Raw genomic sequence first — 18,566 nt, forward strand, 5'->3', positions numbered from 1 at the left:
ATAACAGGACCATCAGAAAGCAGCGCTCTCGTCCTTGCATTTTATCAAATGAAGTAATGGCCAGCCTTTTTTTTTTTTTCTCTTTTTCCTTCATACAAGGAGAGCTTTTCTGCACAGCATCCATCAGATAGTCACGGAATACTAATTCTTGACTGCATAGAAATCCCCTCCCCGCCTCAGCCGCTCAAACTGGATCCTTTGGATATAAAAATGCTGCTAAACCAACAGTCCTGCGGTAAATGCCGAGACATCCACACCCCTCTTTGCTCCTTGCATAAAAACCACATGCAAAAAAAACCCAATCCACAGCAAATTAGGATCAGACTCCTTCCCTTCACAGAAAAGGGGGCGCAACTGCTGTTTTTCTACCACGGTTTGCCAAAAAGAAAAGATATTCAGATGAATTTGGCTATTCTGAGGTGCAAGAGCCACCTGCCTGAAAGCAGCAAAGCCATGCCCGAGTTCCTAAACCAGCTTTATTCCACTCAAAAGTGGGGTGCCCCAGCTCCCACCAACAAGCACCCTGGATTTGAGACCTCTTCCTCAAAGCTAACTAGGCTCCAAAATTCAGTAACTCTCAGCAAAATCAAAAAATAACATAAAAAATCAGCTCATCCAGCCCTTCGTGTTAGACCTAAAGTGCTGGCCGAGCCGAGAGCGTCTCGCCTGGGCAGGTAGGTAGAAAAACAGGCAGAAAATGGGGGAATTTTGCAGGAAAATCCCTCCCCGACCTGTCCCACACGACCGCCACGCAGCACGCTTCTCCTTGAGCACTTGAGGACTCTTCCCCAGCAGCCAGCACGGGCTCTGCAGACACGAGGGTATCAAGCTGCTACCGTATTTCAAAGGCACCAAGGTGAAAGAGATTTAAAAGCCACGATGAAAGCAGCTATTACTCATGCCACGGAAAATGTGCGATCCACTAACGCACCCGGCAGTTATTCTAACCTCCAGCACACACACACGGTGTCACACTACGGAAAGACAACCAAAGATAGCCTCTCGTCAGCATTTTTACCAAAACGCTTATATTTTTATCTGCATGAGATTCAATTTTCAGCCTGAAAAAAAAAAAAAAGAACGTTTTAACACATTCCCAGCCTGCACCCACAGCTCTCTCCTCCTCCACCTCTCGCAGCGAGGGCAGCTCGTTAGCTCTGCTCTGCATGCACAGCGCAGCCCGGCTCCTCTTCCTCCTCATTTCCCAAGAGATGAAAACCACCGAATGAAACAAACCCAGCACACGTTTGGGGCTTCTCTCCAAATCCATCCACTTCTAAACTAAGCCCCCAGATTTATCTTCCTGGTGGCAAATAAGCTGCTGGTTCTCTATGGCCAACCGCATGGCCTCTTGGCAAGACTCACGATGCCCGTGTATAACCTGAAGCTGGAGTTTTACTCTCCCTGTACCCATGTGCAGGCTTAAAATGAAGTACACAGAGATGTTTTAGACAACCTAAGTCTCAATTCTTTCTCCTGAAAAAAAAAAAAAAACTAACAAGAAGAAAAAAAAACAATGAGACAAAAAAAAATCCAAAGCGTTTTTCCAACTATAATTCTGTAAACACCGAGCAAAGGTGAGGAAAAAATATTCGAGGTTAAAGGCAGCTTTTCTGACATTTTTAAGAGCATGTATATGCGTGTATATACCCACACATGCAATCACACACACACACACACACACAATTCCACAGCCAAAACAAACAAAAGACGTATTTAAATGCTATTGGAACCAGATGAACTGGAGTCAAAGATGACTTTTTTTTTCCCAAAAAATTTTACCTGCATTAAATTCAGAACCAAAACCAAATTAAAAATGCTAAACTTTCTCACTGCTTTTAACAGCTAAGCCACCGTGGCATTTCGCTGTAGGAGAGGCATAAATGAAGATGAGCAGAAATTGGTTAAGCAATTTGGTTTTCAAAGACTGATGTAAACAAGGCGGACTGAGGAGGGTATGAAGAGGGAAGGTTGGGGAAGGGGAGGGGAGTAAAAACACACACTTAAAAAGAGTCATTTCACATAGTAAAAAAAATAGCATGATTTTTTTTTATAACACCAAGCAGGCCTACAGCATACAAAGCAGGCTAAGTACAGGCAGACTTTAGACAGCTACTGGGTCCTTGACATCTGATTTGGGTGATCTGTCCAGATTCTGGAGATTGCTTATTTTTGAATTCCCAATTTAAGACTGTATTTTGTCCAGCAAACCAATTCTTGTAATTTAGGTTTTTTCCCCCCATACGTGCTGTGCTGCTGACTCCAGAAGTACTTAGAAACAGGATAAAATGTTACGACTATTGCATGGGCTTGGCTGTATGGCGAAATTAGGTATCCCCCACTGTTTTGTCCACTGGGGTAAAACCATCCTCCAGGTCAAGGAAAAGGGGACAGGAAAAAGGTACTAATTTCTTAAGGAAAATAGACATGGACGAGGAAGAAATGTAGGTCTTTGGTCCTGGGAAGTTCATGGCATTTGTTACCCATCCTGATGGCCTTCAAAGGTCCTACGTAGCTAGCAGTTTTCCCCCCAAGGTCACCGGATGAAACACCACAAGCTCTGTCCGGCACCAGAACAGCAAGGCTGTGTTTGGTCTGCAAGAAAGCAGTATGTCCTACCTCTTCTATCTCAAAGCAGACGAAAATAAGTTCTCCTGCAGCTACTAATCCTGTATCTGACACAGACAGTGGCAGGGACACGGCCATCCATCACCCTAATACCCAAACAGTCTGCTTTGTGGCTCAGAAACCTTTAAGAGCGTAGCCTTGCAATGCTTCTCCACCTCGGATCCATCTGTAAATCCTTTCCTTTTGCTGGGGTAAGGGGTTCCCCAAAAGGAAGTCTGCAAAGAGTGAAGCAGTTCTGGAGTCCTCAAACACAGACACTCAAGCAAATCTTCCATGCAAAACTGTTCATGGATAGAGGAAAGTCAAAAGTGGACAGCAATCATCTTCAAAATTAAAAGAACCGAGAGAATGCAAAGAACTACGTGTCATTATTCACGGAGGTAACATCGAAACATCTGAGGCTGACAGATGACATAAAGAAAAGTTATTTTGCCTACCTACATAACAATGGTCAAGGTTCAGGTTCATGGCTAGTGACCCTCGCTGAGAAGTGTCTGCCCTACAACCAGCCAACCACTTTGCTTCTTTAGTGCAGCGTGAGAGCAAATGCAAGAGACCGACACAGACATTCAAAGCATCATGGATAGGGGCAGGGGTGAAAGGGTTGGTCAAGCAGCTGCAAGGAGAAAGCGAGCACTTCTAGAAAAGCTGAGGTTATTAATTGGTTTAGTATCAGGGAAAGCCATTAGAAACCCTATTACCCAAATATCCCTTCAAGTAATGCTTCTGAGAAAAGAACTATAAACCAAAAGTAAATAAATAAATAAAAATCATTTGCAGAAAGAACAAAACTGTAACAATAATCCCTCCCGGCCTCCCTCTCCATGCCCACCTCCCACCCCAGGAGGTTTTGCATCTTTGGTTTCCCCACCATTAAATGACACCTCAGAAGGATTTACAATGCATTTTCCCATTTGTTCCAGATTCCCCAACCTCCTCCCATATCCCCTCCCCTCCCAAGACTTTATCCCATAAAACTGGGATAGGTTTTTGGTTTTTTCATTTTAAAAAAGCAGACAGGTTATTTGAAAAATAGACAAAGCCAATTAGGGACAAGTTACCTATCTGCTTACCTGGAGCAAAACCAAAAAGCAAACCCCCCAGAAAATCAAAAACATAGCACCTAAAAGGGACTGATATACTCAAAATTCCCAACAGTAGCAAAATAAACAAAGAAAAGAAGGAGAAAGGAGCAGGGAAGGGATATCAAGCTGAACGGAAGTTAACACACATTCTTTGTGGAAATGTGGCAATCTCACCACTACATGAAATCCACTATCCCCAGAACATTTTGGGTTCTCTAAGGAATAAATCTAATTTCTTTGAAACGTATTTCTTTTTGTTTTTCTTTTAGATGCATCGGTGGGTCCAGCCCAGAATCAAATCAAACCAAATCAGCATTCTGTATCTTTCTGCTGTGTTTGATTTTTTATCTTAAATTTTCTTTGGAGGATGGGTTTGGAGGGAAGGAAAAACAAACAGGTGCATGGAGGAGATTAAGACCAAAACCTAAGAAAAACAAAAACAAAGCAAAACTATCCAGCCCCATTTTCAATTAACAACTGTCTGAGCAGTGTGAAATACTAAAAAGGCTTTTGCTGTGCTACATTCAGATCTGCCATGTAACTTAATGATAACAACTGGGGATGCTCTTGCTTAGCATTCAGCCCAGACGAGCTACTTTCTTTTGGAAGCCGAGGGCTCATTAAAATGACCTTTCCCCATGATTATTATTTAATGAGTGAGCTCTAAAACAGAAACCCCTTGTGTCTCTGGAGGAAAAGTCTCAAGTAATCTCCTTTCCCACTGAAGTACTAATGACAGGCTGACAAAAAAAAAAAGCTGTAATAAAAAAATATTGGGGTGAGGGTGGGGGATGGAAACCATAGACTCAAGTTTAATGCAGTAATTGCCACATCCTTGAGCACTATGGGTTACGTCCAGGCATCTGAAAAAATTTACCACCCAAAAGGGGCATAAAAACTTGCCGTATACATTTTGAAAAGTGAAGAGAAAAAAAAATCTCTGGCTCTCAAATAATGGGGACCTTACACACAGCAGCAGCAATAAAGACCGAGTTCCTTCACGTTTATCTGCCTGCCTTGAGAGAGTCTATCAAAAGAGGAAACAGGTTGAAAAAAAAAAAAAAAAGAAAAAAACAAACAACAAAAAAACACTCAGATGAACAAAATAAAAATGAAATTAAAGGGGTGGGGGGTGGGAGAGAGGCCTAGGCTTTATTTGGACAAAGGCAGCGAGCGACAATTGCTAGCAGGGATATTTGAATAATAGAGAGTACCCAGACTAGGTTAATTCCAGTTCTACTCATGGGGAGTGGGAGCAGGAGGGGGATGCAGAGCAGGATGAAGTGAAGCGGCAACCTAATCGCCTGATAAGAGACACAGCAAGAGAGACAAGGTACACAGGTTTAGTTAAAAATGAACTCGATATGTTTAATAAAGCTTGGTATACCAAATTGCAGTACAAACATCAAGTCACACGGCCACACAACAGTATCCCGGTATTAAAAAAAAAATAGAAAAGAAAAAGTAACTAAAAAAAATAAAAAAGGCTTCTTCCAAACTGCTACAAGGCCCATGCCAAAATAAAATAACAAGAAATAAAATAATAATAATAATAGTAATAATAATAATAATAATATAATGGTGGTGGTGGCAGCAAGGAAGAAAGTGAGGGAAAAACTGAAGGGAAGGAAAGGAACAGGAAAGCAGGGAGAGGTGGACACTAAAACCCAGTTGATATAAAAGCTCTAAAAGAGCCAGCCAGTAATAATATCACAATGATACAAGTACAAAAAGATAAAAAATAAACGTCGGGCTGATAAAGCAGGCTACGCTGCCAAGAACAAAGATGGCCGCCCTGGCTCCGACCATCAAAATGGCTGACCCCAGCCCGCCAGGCCCCTACTCACCCCCCACCCGCCCACTCCCCTGCAGGCATGGCGGAGGGGTGCGTTTTGGGTTGCGTTTGCTATATGCTAGTAACCTTGATCAAACGAGTCCTCCGAGGAGTCGCTGAAGGAAGATCCTGCCTCGGCCTCCCGCAGCAGCAGGCAGAAGGGCTGCTTCCGACCCACCGCCACCTTGGGCTTCAGCGGCCGCCCGGCCGCCGTGCTGCGGGGGGCTGCCTTGGGGCCGCCGGCCGCCCGGCCACCCTTCCTGGCCGCCGTGCTGTAGAGGCCGGGTGGCCGCGGTTTAGGGGCGGATGGGGGCTGTGCCGGCCACTCGTCCCTCAGGGATCCCTCCTCCTCCGAGTCTGTATCTGCGGTCAAAGCAGGCGGGAAGAACGTTACCTCAGAGAACAGGGCTGGGTTTTGGTTTTTTGAGGGGGGCAAAGGGCTGTTTTGGTGCATTTCTGCGTGAAGAGGCTTTACACCAGGAGAGAAAAGTGCCTGCATGAAGGACTGAGTGCTGCCATGTCCTCCCTGTCAGGCCCTCCATCACAAGTCTGAGGTTCAGCAAGCTGGAGCCGAAAAACACAAATATGTATTTCCTTCTTTCAGTTACAAATAAACACTCTCCATCTAGGCCAAATGACCTCTTTTTCTCCCTTATGGCAGAAATGTTTTCAGCTCAGAAGAAAACCGAAGTAGATGCTTCCATCATGAAACGTGCACAAAAGGTGCAGTGATGCCAACCAATAACTGGGCTCAAACTGAATCAGTCTCAACCATGGTTATGCTCCATCCTCTGACCTAAATCCTAATGGACCTAATTCAGTTTTCTACATAAAGTGACTCTCCCAGAGGGTTTCTAACAGAGGCAGCCAGAGCAAGCCCAGCTGCTAAGCGGCATCGGGTCTAACTCCGAACCTGCCACCCCAGACACTCAGCAGCATGCAGCATAAAGTACATCAAAACACAGCAGGGATCAAGACTCCTTGATTCACAAACCCCAACTTTACTCAGCTGTACTGCTCTGCAGGCAGTGAGATGTTACCCAACCATCCCTTTCCAGAACCTGATGAGTGGAACAAAAACATTTGGTGCCCCTGGATACAACAGAAGCAGGTAGGAACGGTCACATCCTGACTCACAAACACTTGGTGTTATGGACACAGACTGTTCCAGCCTGGGAGCAGCAGCAGATGTTCTCCAGTATCAGCCCTGATTGCATATCACTCCCACCCCTGTCATGTTGGATGTGGAGAGGAAAGAATGAGGGGTGGCAATTTAGAAGGTTCAAAGCCCAAATACACAAAAGATTCCGTGAGTCTAACTTCCATTAAAATGTGCAGGAATGGGATACTCATCTCGCCTGTTGGATCTACGCCCAAGGTTTTCAGGACTCCAGCTAGAAAATTACGAGGTTGGGAGACACAAGCATTTGGCACCAGTCCCATTCTCCTCCACAAGAGCAGCCCACCAGACACGGGAGGTGCTGCCATATGCTCGCCCTGCCTTCCCAAATCCATCACGCTTGAGTGACCAAATGACAGCCTAAGGCCCTTTTCCCTGAACCTGCACACAGCTGAAAAACAGCGTATCAAAGCCGAGCCATTCCTGAGTCGGTTCCTCAGTAACAATAATCCTCTGCTCTGAGATTCATGTGGCAATAGAGGCACAATCCTACACCAGGAGACTCACTGCAGAGGACTCAGACTGCAGCCCCCTTACGTCTGGGAAGGAGTTTTTGATCTTGAAACCACAGCACCAAGTGCAAGGACACTGTGAAAGCTCCTTCTGCCAGCAAGGGTCTGTGCTGCCCCACTTACCTCCCCATTATCTCCAGAGCTCCCAGTTGAGGAGCCTTGGGTCTGTTTCTGGAAGCAAAGTGCACAAAAGCAGCACTGCTGGGCGGTTTGTACAGCACAACCAGCCAAAGGCTGTGTTCAAGTTCAGTGGGCACAATGGCTCCTATTTTACCACGTAAATGGTTGATTTCATGCCAAACATTTGTTCGGTTGGAGAATCACTAGCTCATCATCTTCCCCATTAGTGAAATTGCTAAACTGGTCTTGCACTGCCACATACATTTGTTATGCATATGAATACCCCATAAGAGTTTTAACATGGGGTTTAAATAGCTGCAAGCAAAGGAAAAAGATACATATGTAAGCGAGCTAAGACAATTAAACAACCAGGCCACAGACCATAAACTCCAAGTCCTTCACATGCTCTCTGCCCTGGTGTCTGCCTGAGCCGTTAAAGACTCTTCTATGCCTGGTCCTATGACCTTCCCGATGCTACCTGAAATTTTACAGATTTTTCCTTCTGTAATAGTGTCTGCTCACTTCCAGGAACCTTTGTTTTGGGGGCCTCAGCACACAGGATGCCAGGGTGGAGACGAACCCTGACGAGATAAATGGGAGGGCTGTACACAGCCAGCCAGGAACCGAGCCATGGCACTGGGAAAAGGCAGCAGGATGCTTACAAACACCAGTGCCCCCAGCAGGTTTTGAATTCTCTAGCTACCTGCACAGTATAATCCTACCCAAGTCACCAAGGGCCTGTAAAGTGAACTGCTAACCACCTCCTGAGAGGAGAGGCTGTGCGTACTCATCTGACAGGTAGATGGAGAGTGTCTACTCCTACTGAAAGCAAGGACATGAGTTCATGACTTCCTTCCCCACTGATATTCAGAACAACACAGGCCAGGAAGAGATGCAGTGATGTCTGCCACCTCTTGGAGGGCGAGTCGGGTGGACATCTCTTGCTCACCCCAAAGACACAGTAGCATTAATTAACCGAGGTGTAGGTAACCTTTCACCTGTGAGCAAAACCAGATCCAGCTCCAACCAAGACCACTTCCAAGAGGCCACAAACCCCCACCACAAGCTCCCACAACAGATTACGCCGTAACAAGAGACAAACGAAGGATTACTTACTATAGGAGTAGCTGCTAACTTCAGATATTGCTGGTGAATGGGAAACCTTGAGCTGATTTTTCACTTTTAACCCCACCTCCATCTTCTTCATTTTGGCAGCCACTTTGTTTTTACCTTCCTTGGCGGTTTTCAATGACAGGCCCAGGTTCTTGGCCAGGCTCTTCTTCTCCTCCTTACTTGGCAGAGCCTCGTGAGGCGGCAGGTACCTGCTGCCACCTCCACCACTTTTCAGCTTCCCCCCAGAGCTGTCAGCAAACTTGAAGGGGGATTTGAGCTTGTCTTGTTTGGTGAGCGATAGGGCCTTGTCAAGCTTGCTGGCTAGCTGCTCCTGATCTGATGGTACCTTCTTTTTCTTAAGCTTTAACTGTCGAGGTGAAAGGAAGGGACACAAGTTAACACAGAGCAGGTAGCGTGGCAGGCCCCAGGGTTTTTAACTAGCCCTCATTTCAGTCTCTTGTGCTTGCCAATTAACAATGCCTCAAAAGGAAAATCTTAATTTCCAGTTGCCCTAGCCCATCACCGTGCCAGAGAGAAATAGCAAAAGGTACAGCTTCACTATTATTGAATAGTGCAGAATCTCAAGATTAACTCGAAAAAAACTGAATTTTCTTCCAAAATAAACATATTCACAAATCACCATGATTTGGAGTTCTCTTCTTCTCACCTCCTGTTTTTTAGGATTTATTTGGGTTGGTTTTATAAGCTTTTCTCTAAAGGATTAAAAATCTTCTTTACCCCAAATTCCAGCCAAACACAGATTTCCATGTAAGTAACCAGCTGCAGTGGCAGGGATGCCAAGAAGACCCAAATACCTCTCAGCAAGAATATCAGCACCCCTGCATTACAGCCAGGGCTGTTACACCCATTCCATATTTTCTTGCTCCTTGAAAAAAAAGTAAATTTACTTTACACATGCTACAGCGAGATAACAGCAGCTGTAACTCAGTTCTTTGCCTGCACGCATTTTGGATTTCATCAGCAGCTTAAAGCTCCAGTAAATACATCACTGCTTCAATAGGAGCAGAAGAAGAGCCTGCATTTAAAATAGCAAGCTCGTGCTCCCTTGCTCAGAAAATCTGTCCCCCACTGCTGCCCCGACAGCCAGAGGAGTAAGGCAAATGCTGCTCTGGATTCAGTGCAACACTGCAATGCTCTGGCTGGCTCAAAGGTGCTCACTTTTACCTATTACCAGAGCTGCCCAACCTCCATACGCCAACGCTTGCTTTTGTGAACACCCCTCTACTGCAGAAAGCCCTCCCTTGAGGAGCATCTGAACACAGGTGAATTGAGAGCAGATGCTGTAACATCAGGAGGAGTTATTCAGCACAAGCCAACGATGGCAAAATGGGAAAGAGCTGCTTTTGGCCCGTGGCTCTGCATTCCCCAGGAGGGCACTGACCTCGTTTGAGAAGCTGGGAGCCACATCGTGCTCTTCCCAGCTCTGATTCCTTCCTTTCATCTTGCCACTGCTGCTCTCCACATCCTCGTCCTCCTCTGGGAGGGCCCCCTTGTGCCTCTTCTTCATGCCCTCGCCAGTCTCAGAGTCTTCGGAGAGCAACAAGGACTTGCTCAGTCTGCAAGCCAAGCACAGGATGGGTCAAGGTGGGGGGGGCTTTCCTCCCTGTGATCCCCTCCAAGCTCAAAAGTGAGGTTAAATGTCTCCTAAGAGAGCAGGGATCCTCAACGGGAGCCAAATCCACTGTGAAGTGACAGCAGTTTGGACAAAGTGAGGGCCTGCCTCTTGTTTTCCACCAAAGAGAAGAGCCAAGGAGCCCTCCTTGCACACTCCTGGCCACCAGCACAGATGAGGGGCCTGAAATCAGAGATCTGCAAGATCCTGAAAGGAAGTGTCTGGAGTAACAGCCACCGAAAAGTGCCCAATTTGGTACAGATCAGCAGAGGGAAGGCTGGACAGCTGAGCTGGCCCGTAGGTCTTTTCCCACCTCTGTTTTCACAAACTCCGTGGGTGCAGAGCTGCCCAGGGAGGTGCTGCACCGCCTGGGCACCAGGCTGCTCGGGTACGAGCAAGGAGATGGGAAAGAACCACCACGCAGGGACAAGGGCACCCTGAGGACCAACCTGCTCAGAGGGCAGGCAATCCACTTTACAAGCCCGGCCCCAGTGTGAGAGGCGTTTACGGTGTGTGTTTTTGGTCTCTCCAGGATTTGAGGGAGGAAAGGAGAGGATAAATAAATAATAAAAATAAAAAAAAGAAAAAAATTATGTAGGTGAGACTAGAAGCACGTCTTTCACTGCTCCCCAGCTGTCTCCAGAAGCGATGTGATGGATGGAGAGATCCCTCAACACCTCAAGACCTCTACCAAGCCTCCGTTAACAGCTCCCTCACGCCGCCTCCTTCACGCTAAGCCTGCCGCCCACGTCAACACAGCCTCCTCAGCTTCCAGGCATCTCCCCTCCCCTCTGTCCTCCCTGCTGACCACTGCAGACACCAAAACCAACACCTCAGGCCCTGGACACTGGCTGAAAGTGCATTTTCACCTCCCACACCAGGTCTCTCCAGCAGCGTGGGGACGGGCGCACACAACACGCTCACGCACGCACACACGCACAACTCCAGCCACCTCTGGGCACCTCCAAAGAAGAGGAGCAAAATACAGAGCCACCGAGAGGAACAGATCTTCAAAGGCACGTGGTCAGTGGGAGCTGGGCACCTGAGGCTAATTTGCAGCCTTGAAAGGATGTTTGCAAAAATACGGAGCACCCAAGGAGGCAGCTCGGAGGTGCCTTCCCTTTAGAGAGGCTTGGCCATCGATGGGTGGCTGGATGGCCAGCGGCGGTGTGAGCCACACATCCAAACAAGAGCAGTTGGACTTGCAAAAAGAGAAAAAAAAGCAGGAGAGAGAACGATCCAGACAATCGAAAAGAGCAGAGGTCAGGCCAAACCAACTCCCACTGATGGAAGGCACAGGAGATGAAGACAGAAGAAATGCAGCAGCAAGGCCCGAGGAAGCAGCTAACCTAGCCCTGTCCTTCCTTTTTTTTTTTTTTTTTTTTTTTTTTGACACCAGCCTCTCTGCAATGAGCTCTGCAGCTCCTGCTCTCCCGACAGCACACGAGGACGCTTCCCCATCACCAAGAGCTCGCCTCCAGGCCCAGACGGCTGCTCCGTTATCTCAGCACCGCCCTGCTCTGCCTGCCCTGCCTGCGCCCAGCACCACGGCCACGAGGAGGAGGCCAGCACCGTGCTCCCACCGCTGCTGCCAGCAGCCAGCCTGCCGACACATCGCCCCCGCTAGCGTCCGAGATGCTCTCCCCAAGTGCGACCCTGTGCAGCGACCCTGCCATTTTCCCGGCTTCCCCAATTTCCAGCCTTACTTTCCACTCTTGCTGTCACTCTTCCCTCTCTCCTTAATGGGCGACAGAGCGCTTGATCCAAGTTTCCTCTTCCTGGGCCTTCCAGGGCCTCTTCTCGCCAAGCTTCTACTTTTCTCGTCATGCTTTTCCCTTTAAAAAAACCACACGCTTCACTGTTAACCAAGGCAACAACGGAAAAAAGAAACAAAAAGCAAAGGGAAAAAAAAAAAAAGAAATCAAATTTTGCAACCAAAAAAGCAAAACAAACGAGAGAAAAAAATAAAGCAAACAAATCCAAAAAAAAAAAAAAAGGAAGAAAAAGGGGAAAAAAAAAAATGAAAGCAAGCAAGAACGGGAGCCAACCCAGAACCTTCGCCTGTCACCGAACTGCTAAACTGAGCTGCTGAAGCCAAGGTTGTCTCTAATACGGTCTCCCAGCTGCGTTCACCAGTGCTCAGGCTGCTGTGCCACATAGCCTAGGAGTGTGTTGTGCAAAGCCCTGGCGAGCCGTACCGCGAGGAGAGGAAATGGAGGGATGGAGGGCTGATTTCTCTCCGGCACCAAGAGGCAGTGCAAGTGCCCAGCTGGAAAAAAAAAGACGGGGTGAGCAGCCTGCCACTTACTCGGAGTCCCGGCGCCGCTGCAGCTTGACCAGCTCCCGCTGCTTCTCCTTGTAGCGCCGCTGCAGCTCCGCCAGCCTCATCCTGTAGTCCAGCTCCATCGCGTCCATGTTCTCGATGGCCGATTTGATGGAGTACATCTGGGGTGGCGAGGAGAAGGTCAGGGCATGACCAGCAGTGGCCAAGATCTGCAAAACCCTCCGTGCTTCCAGGGGAGCACAGCACCCTGGCCCCCACCCTAGAGCTGGACCGGAGCAAAACCAACCAAGCCGAGATGCTCTGGGGCTTGTGCATGGGATGCTAAGAGCTCTGCGGGACAGCAGCCCTGGGAAGCAGCCTCCAGAATAAACCCATGGAGTCTCTTCTCCCTTATTTATCAAAATATTCCATTTTGGAACATTTACTCGTTGGGCACAAAAGAATTTGGCAGTCTCTCCCATGGGGAAGAGTCGGGAAAGAAAAAGAAAGGAAAAAAAAAAATCCCTGCTGCCACTCTCTCTGCTTGTCCCCCCGCTGCCAAAACGCTAAGATAGGAGTTCCTGCTGGCTCTGTGTTACAGGCACCCCTTCTGGGGCTGCGGAGAGGCCTGCTGAGATCAGTGGTGGGGATTTACAAACAAGGGAGGATGCTGGATGGCAGCTCCCTGCCTCCTGCTCGGCTCCCAGCGCGGAGGGAAGCGCCGGCAAACTTTGCCGGATGCACACGGGCGACGCGAGCTGTGGCTTTTTCGGGCTGAGCCGCGCCACGAGCTACTTACGGGCTCATCTTTCTTCTGCATCCAGCTGTATTTTTTGTTGGGATTCAGCTCTCGAGGCAGCCGGATGGTTTTCAGACTTTCCATGAAGGGGGTGGAAAGTACTTCCATGAGCATGTGGGTGCTGGCAGCCAGCAAACTCTCCAGCGTTGGCCGGACAGGGAAACTCTCTGGACCTGCTGGGAGGGACAGGGGGGAAAAAATAAAAGCTACAGAGGTTCATCCTGCAACAGCAGCCCCACAAGGAGAGGCTGATGCCCCTTTTCTGGGCCGTGGCAGCTCACAGAGCCTCCCTGATGCCCCCGACCCCTGCTTGAGACCTCCCGTTGTGCCCAGCCATAGCGCAACTGGCAGCTCCCACCACGCCTCGCCTCAGGAAGTTACTGGAAGGTGAGATCTTTCCAGGACCTGCCAAGCTCTTGGAAAGCATCCTCTCGAGCTACTGGGGCCTCCCGTGCCAAACCCCGACAGCCTGCAGCCTCGGTGCCTGCCAGCAGGGTGTTACCCTGGCGGCTCCGAGCAAGTGGGGCTCCCTTTCCGCTCCACGTACTGCGAGCTGTCTAGACACGGAGAGGGCCTTTGGGAGGGGAGGGCAGTCCAGAAGCCGCGTGCACCTCGGCCCACTGCACCAAAAACCTGACTCTGACACCCTCCAAAGCACCAGAATTCGGGGGCATCGCTCCTTGCTGCGTGGCCAAGGGTGCCAGGGACACCCCATGGCCAGACGGCGCTCCCACCACTTACTCTGCATTTCTTGCTTGCGTTTCTCCAGCTCCATCTCGGCGATTTCGCTCAGCAGAGTGATCCCCTGCAGGAAGGAGTGCTCCAAAGCCTGCTCAGGTAACACCTCCAGCTTCACCTGGGACGGGGCGACGCTGGCAGCAGGCAGCAAGGAACAAGCCTGCGGCATTTCCGTGGCGGCCACCAGAGCGTTCATCCCAGCCAGCGGGTCGCCCGGCTTGATGTCCAGAGCCGGCATTTGGCACGAGATCGCCTCGTCCGTGTAGGATGGGATCTCCGGCCCCTGCTCCCCTTCCTCGGGGGGCAGGCTGGGGAACTCCCTGCCGCAGGGCACGTCGGCGCCCTGCAGATCCATGGCTACAGAGGCTTCCTCCCGCTGCGGCGTCAAGTCCATCTCGGGCGGCTCGGTCTCCGCGTGCACGAGCGAGCCGTCGTAGTCCATGTGCACGGAGCAGCTTTCTGCCCCGCTCCCCGTCTCCGCCGGAGCCTCTGCTTCTGCGGGGCAGGCCACGACCTGGTAAGGAGGCGGGCAGCTCTGGAGATCCTCCTGGTCCTGCTCCATAGCACCCAGGGCTTCGCCTTGATGCAGGAGGAGGTTGCAGTTGTCCACGTTCTGCACCGGGACGGCGGCGGAGGCAGCGGCGATGTTCAGAGCCCCCATGTCCTGCTCGCAGATGCCTTCCTGGCTTTCCTCCATCTGCACCTCCGATTTCACCCGCTCCTCCAAGGACTCCTCTTCGGCCGCCGCCTGGATGGGTTCTAGCATTTTGGACGGAGACAGGTGGATGGGTTTGACCTCGGGGGAAAGCTCCATGTGCTCGGAGCCCTCGGCAGGCAGCGGGACGTCAGGAGCCAGGCCGTCCGCATCGGACGCCGCGGTGGGCTGCAGGAGGTAGGGGTAGTGTCTTCCGAAGGAGGGAGGCAGGGACTGGAATGGGTATCCCGGGGGGATCTCTACAAGACAGCAGAAGGGATGTGTGAACGTGCAGGTCTCCCAAGCAGCCCCTCTCTCACTAAGGCACAGAGAGGGGTTCCCTTTGCTTCCATCAACTCTCATCGCTTCCTTTTTCACAGGGAGGCTGCTGGGGAACCTCTCTCCTGGCCACGATGCCACCCTCTGCCTCGGGCAGGAGCCCCCAAACATCTCTTCTCCACCTCCCCAGCACCCTACTGCAACTGGACCCCGCATCCTTCCCCCACGGAGACCTCAGCTCTGGAGGAACCAACCCAGGCTCGACCCAAGGGAAGAAGAGAGCCCTCAGCACCAGGTGCCCCTACAACCCCAGCATCGATCCCAGCCCCACACAGCACCCCGGTCCTTGCCTCTTGCATCTCATAGAGGAGCGCCGTGGTTTTCTCTAGGGGGGAAGGGGTGGAAGCAGGAAAGAGCCGAGGAGAAAAAGGGAGGCAGGCACAAAGACACCGGGACTCTGCCAAAGCAGGGCTCTCTTACCTGGGAACAAAGCCTGAAACGGACCGGCAGCCTCTTTTTCCAGCTCCAGGTCTTTCTTCTCCACCGTCTCGGGCGCCTCTTCCTTTGGAGGGATGGCAGGGGCAGGGGGCGGAGAGGCGGGGGGTGGGCTGGCAGGATGGGAGCTGGGGGTGGCGGGGTAGGAGTAGGCTGGCTGCGAAGGTGGCTCCTCCATCTTTTGGATCACCTCAGCTTTGAGCACAGACACGGGTGAGGCCCTGGGCGAGAGGGGAGGTGGACTCACAGCCTTGCTGTAGGACGTGGAGGCGCTGGGAGACAGCACGGGAGGTTTTCGGTGCACCAGGCCCGGGGCAGAGGAGGGAAGGCCGGATTTGGCACTGTCCAGGCTCCGCTTCGTCACCTTCTCCTCCATGTCCGCTCGCTGCTCGCTTGCCTTCAACCTCTCCTGCGAGCAGAGCAGAGCACAACTCAGCACGGCATCTCCGCCTGCTCCCCGAAAGTGGCACAGACCCACCGCCCAACAAGACCCAGACCTCATCCCATCAAAAATAGACCTCATCCTATCGAAAAACACACTCCTGACTGCGACACACTCCTGACTGTGACACCACAAGGCTGATCTGATGGAGCACTGATCTCAAACCAGCACTTCCTAAGTGCCAGGACAAGAAGAGTTCAAGTGCTCAGAGTTAGGACAGGTCTCCTGAACGATGATCTGCTAGGATGCATCTGCAGGAACAGATGTAGATTGCTCTGGGACCCATCGTGGGGTCTGTAATAGGTTTTTTTTTATGAAGCCCCAGCTCCCGGAGCCACGTGAAGGGTGTCTCAGCTTTCAATCACAACCAGGAAGAAGTGGTTTCTATTTCTAAGCCTCCAGACGGGCGAGCACACACGTGAAACGAAGGCTGAGAACCAGATGACCACTACAAAAAATTAACTGGGTGCAAAACACACCCCGACGAAACCTCCCCGCTGCCAAAACTGCCGGGTGGGTGGGAGCTGAATCCAGCACCCAGCTCACTGCCAGCATCGCAGCTGCTTCTCTGAGCTGCCACAGGAGGCTTGTTTGGAGGGGACCAGGGCTGAAACCACCCAAATCAGAGACAATCCCAAGGATGGAATAAAAGCCACGTGCTCTCCTGACACTGCTGCTCCAGGGCTTGACGCCAAACCCCTTTAACACCACCCCACCTCTGTGTGCTGCACTAAATCCCGCAGCTCCTGGGGACCAGCACTTCATTTCTCAGCACACCCCTGCCCTTAAAACACCCCTACAACACCTGCGGGGCTGTGCTCTCCCCCCCAAAACCCCCCAATTCGAGGCTGTTCCACCTCCGAGCTGGAAGCTCCCGAGGACGTACCACGAGCTGGGCGCTCCTCTGTAGCTCCATGGCGTGGGCCGCTTGCTGCTGCAGGATGTAGAGCTCGTGCTGCCGCAGCAGCTGCTGGTGGGAGAGCAGCTGGAGCTGGTGAGCGTGCTGCAGGGAGCTCCGGGTCGGGGGGTACATGGCGGGCCACAGCGGGGGCGCACGGTCCATCAGCTCCGCTGGGGAAATGAGCAGAGGCATGGTCAAGGAGGCGCGAGGACAGGGGTGGATAGAGAGTAAGAGGATTCGGGGCTGCTCAGGGGAAGTGGATCGACCCCAACCTCATGGTGTGGGGATGCCGGACATCCAGCTATGCAAAAACACAACCAGAAATGGAAAGTGTGCTGTCTTGCACTGACGTGTAGGTCCTGGGGGGTCTCCGACTTGCTTTGCTCTTTATTTGTTCTCCTGCTTTGCTCTCTCTTTCTACGATTCTAGGCAGCCTCGGTTTGCCCATCCCTGCCTGACCCCAAGAGCAGATTCTCCTAACCAAAGAGCCAAACCCCATGAGGTCCTCCACACGATGAGAAGCCAGCGCAGAAGACCACACATTTCCACCTCCAAAACGCACCCAACGAGAAGCTGCTTCACACCCACCCCAGAGCTGCAGCTGCTGGTCCCCACGGGTACGCACGCTCCCATCCAGCCACCTCCAAAGCCTCCTCCCCTCCTCGGGACTCACCGAAGTGCGGTAAGTGCTCGCTGGGGATCACGACAAGCTGCCCCGACTGTGGGTCTCTGGCAAACTGGTAGGCAGAAGGGAGGGCCCCCCCCATGGCAGGGGGGAAGCCTGGAGTCATGCCCTGGTGCAGGGAAGGGTGGCCGAGTCCTGGAAGAAGGAACAGCACGGTCACAGCTCCAGGGACACGGGCAGCTCCTACCCGTGCAAGAAGCCACCCACCACCCGACAGCTCCACAACACCCCCTTCCCTACCCCCTGCCATCAACGAGCAGCCTCACCGGGCGCTCTGCGATACCTGGCAGTGGATCACAGCGGTGTGGGCACCCCGTGGATGTGTCGTTGCCTCCAGGACACTCACCGTAGGGGTGGCCGGCCAGCCACATGGAGGGGCTCCCCGTCCTGGGGAGCCAGGGGTGCGCGGCCAGGTGAGAAGCGGGGTCTGCAGACCAGCGCCCCGAGCCCGCCAGGGCCGGGCCTCCCGTCACCATCAGGTTGGAGTTCAAACCGTTGGTGGCACAGCCGGAGGGATGAATCCGGGCAAAATCCGCCAGCTCCTTGCTCTCTCTGGTCACGGGGGAGGCAAAAGGGAGAAGGGAAGGAAGGCGCTGAGTGCTAGGGGGCACTGGGGGAGCACAGGGGGACGGGGCCAGCTTGTAAAACAAGCATGGTCCCAAATGTGGCTTGTGGTAGCCACAGATGGAGACCCCGTTGCCCTCTGAGCCTCACCTGAGCAGCTTCTCCTGATCCCGCTCCAGCCGCCCTGCCAGGAGGTGGCTGTCCCGGTGGCGGCTCCTCTCGTCCCCACAGTCGTCTTCCGAGCGTCCGTGCCCTAGGAGACAGCCAGAGCCATCAGAGGCGAGCAGCAGCCCAGGACAAGCTCTCTCTCCTCAAAACTACCAGGTTCAAACCCCGGAGGACACGGCAGGGCTGCCTACGTGACCAATGTGCTCTCACAAAAGGGGTTCCTGGGGGCACTCGGCTCAGGATTGGTATTTTGGGATGTGAGCTGCGCCTCTGAGAGGCTCCTTCTGCTCTCGTAAACCAGCCTGGGTGTGCTCCAAAGCCCTGTCCCTCTGCAACAGGCAGCAGCAACACGACAGATGCTGAGAAAAACATGTTTTTTCTCAGGGCTGCATGCTGCAATCCAACCCCGGAGCGGGCATCTGCATCCCCCCCT

General features: G+C 51.7%; 1 protein-coding gene across 5 annotated transcripts in view; it reads right to left on the minus strand.

The window, feature by feature from the left end:
• TNRC18 (trinucleotide repeat containing 18) overlaps window positions 1-18,566 on the minus strand; it is a 51,180-nt gene that overhangs the window by 12,423 nt on the left and 20,191 nt on the right. For 3 of the 5 annotated variants that reach the window (XM_038186688.2, XM_038186686.2, XM_072023878.1), the window contains 12 exons: window positions 18,116-18,218; window positions 17,748-17,953; window positions 17,390-17,536; window positions 16,702-16,886; window positions 15,359-15,782; window positions 13,909-14,859; window positions 13,168-13,343; window positions 12,414-12,550; window positions 11,812-11,940; window positions 9,875-10,049; window positions 8,476-8,839; window positions 5,635-5,910 (listed from right to left, as the gene is read on the minus strand). In XM_038186688.2, coding sequence (XP_038042616.1) covers window positions 5,635-5,910; window positions 8,476-8,839; window positions 9,875-10,049; window positions 11,812-11,940; window positions 12,414-12,550; window positions 13,168-13,343; window positions 13,909-14,859; window positions 15,359-15,782; window positions 16,702-16,886; window positions 17,390-17,536; window positions 17,748-17,953; window positions 18,116-18,218 — 3,273 coding nt within the window. The remainder of the gene's footprint in view (window positions 1-5,634; window positions 5,911-8,475; window positions 8,840-9,874; window positions 10,050-11,811; window positions 11,941-12,413; window positions 12,551-13,167; window positions 13,344-13,908; window positions 14,860-15,358; window positions 15,783-16,701; window positions 16,887-17,389; window positions 17,537-17,747; window positions 17,954-18,115; window positions 18,219-18,566) is intronic. The other 2 variants (XM_038186687.2, XM_038186689.2) reach the window with 2 other exon arrangements.

This window comes from Anas platyrhynchos, chromosome 15 (genome assembly GCF_047663525.1).
Source record: "Anas platyrhynchos isolate ZD024472 breed Pekin duck chromosome 15, IASCAAS_PekinDuck_T2T, whole genome shotgun sequence".
NCBI classification, from domain to species: Eukaryota; Metazoa; Chordata; class Aves; order Anseriformes; family Anatidae; genus Anas; species Anas platyrhynchos.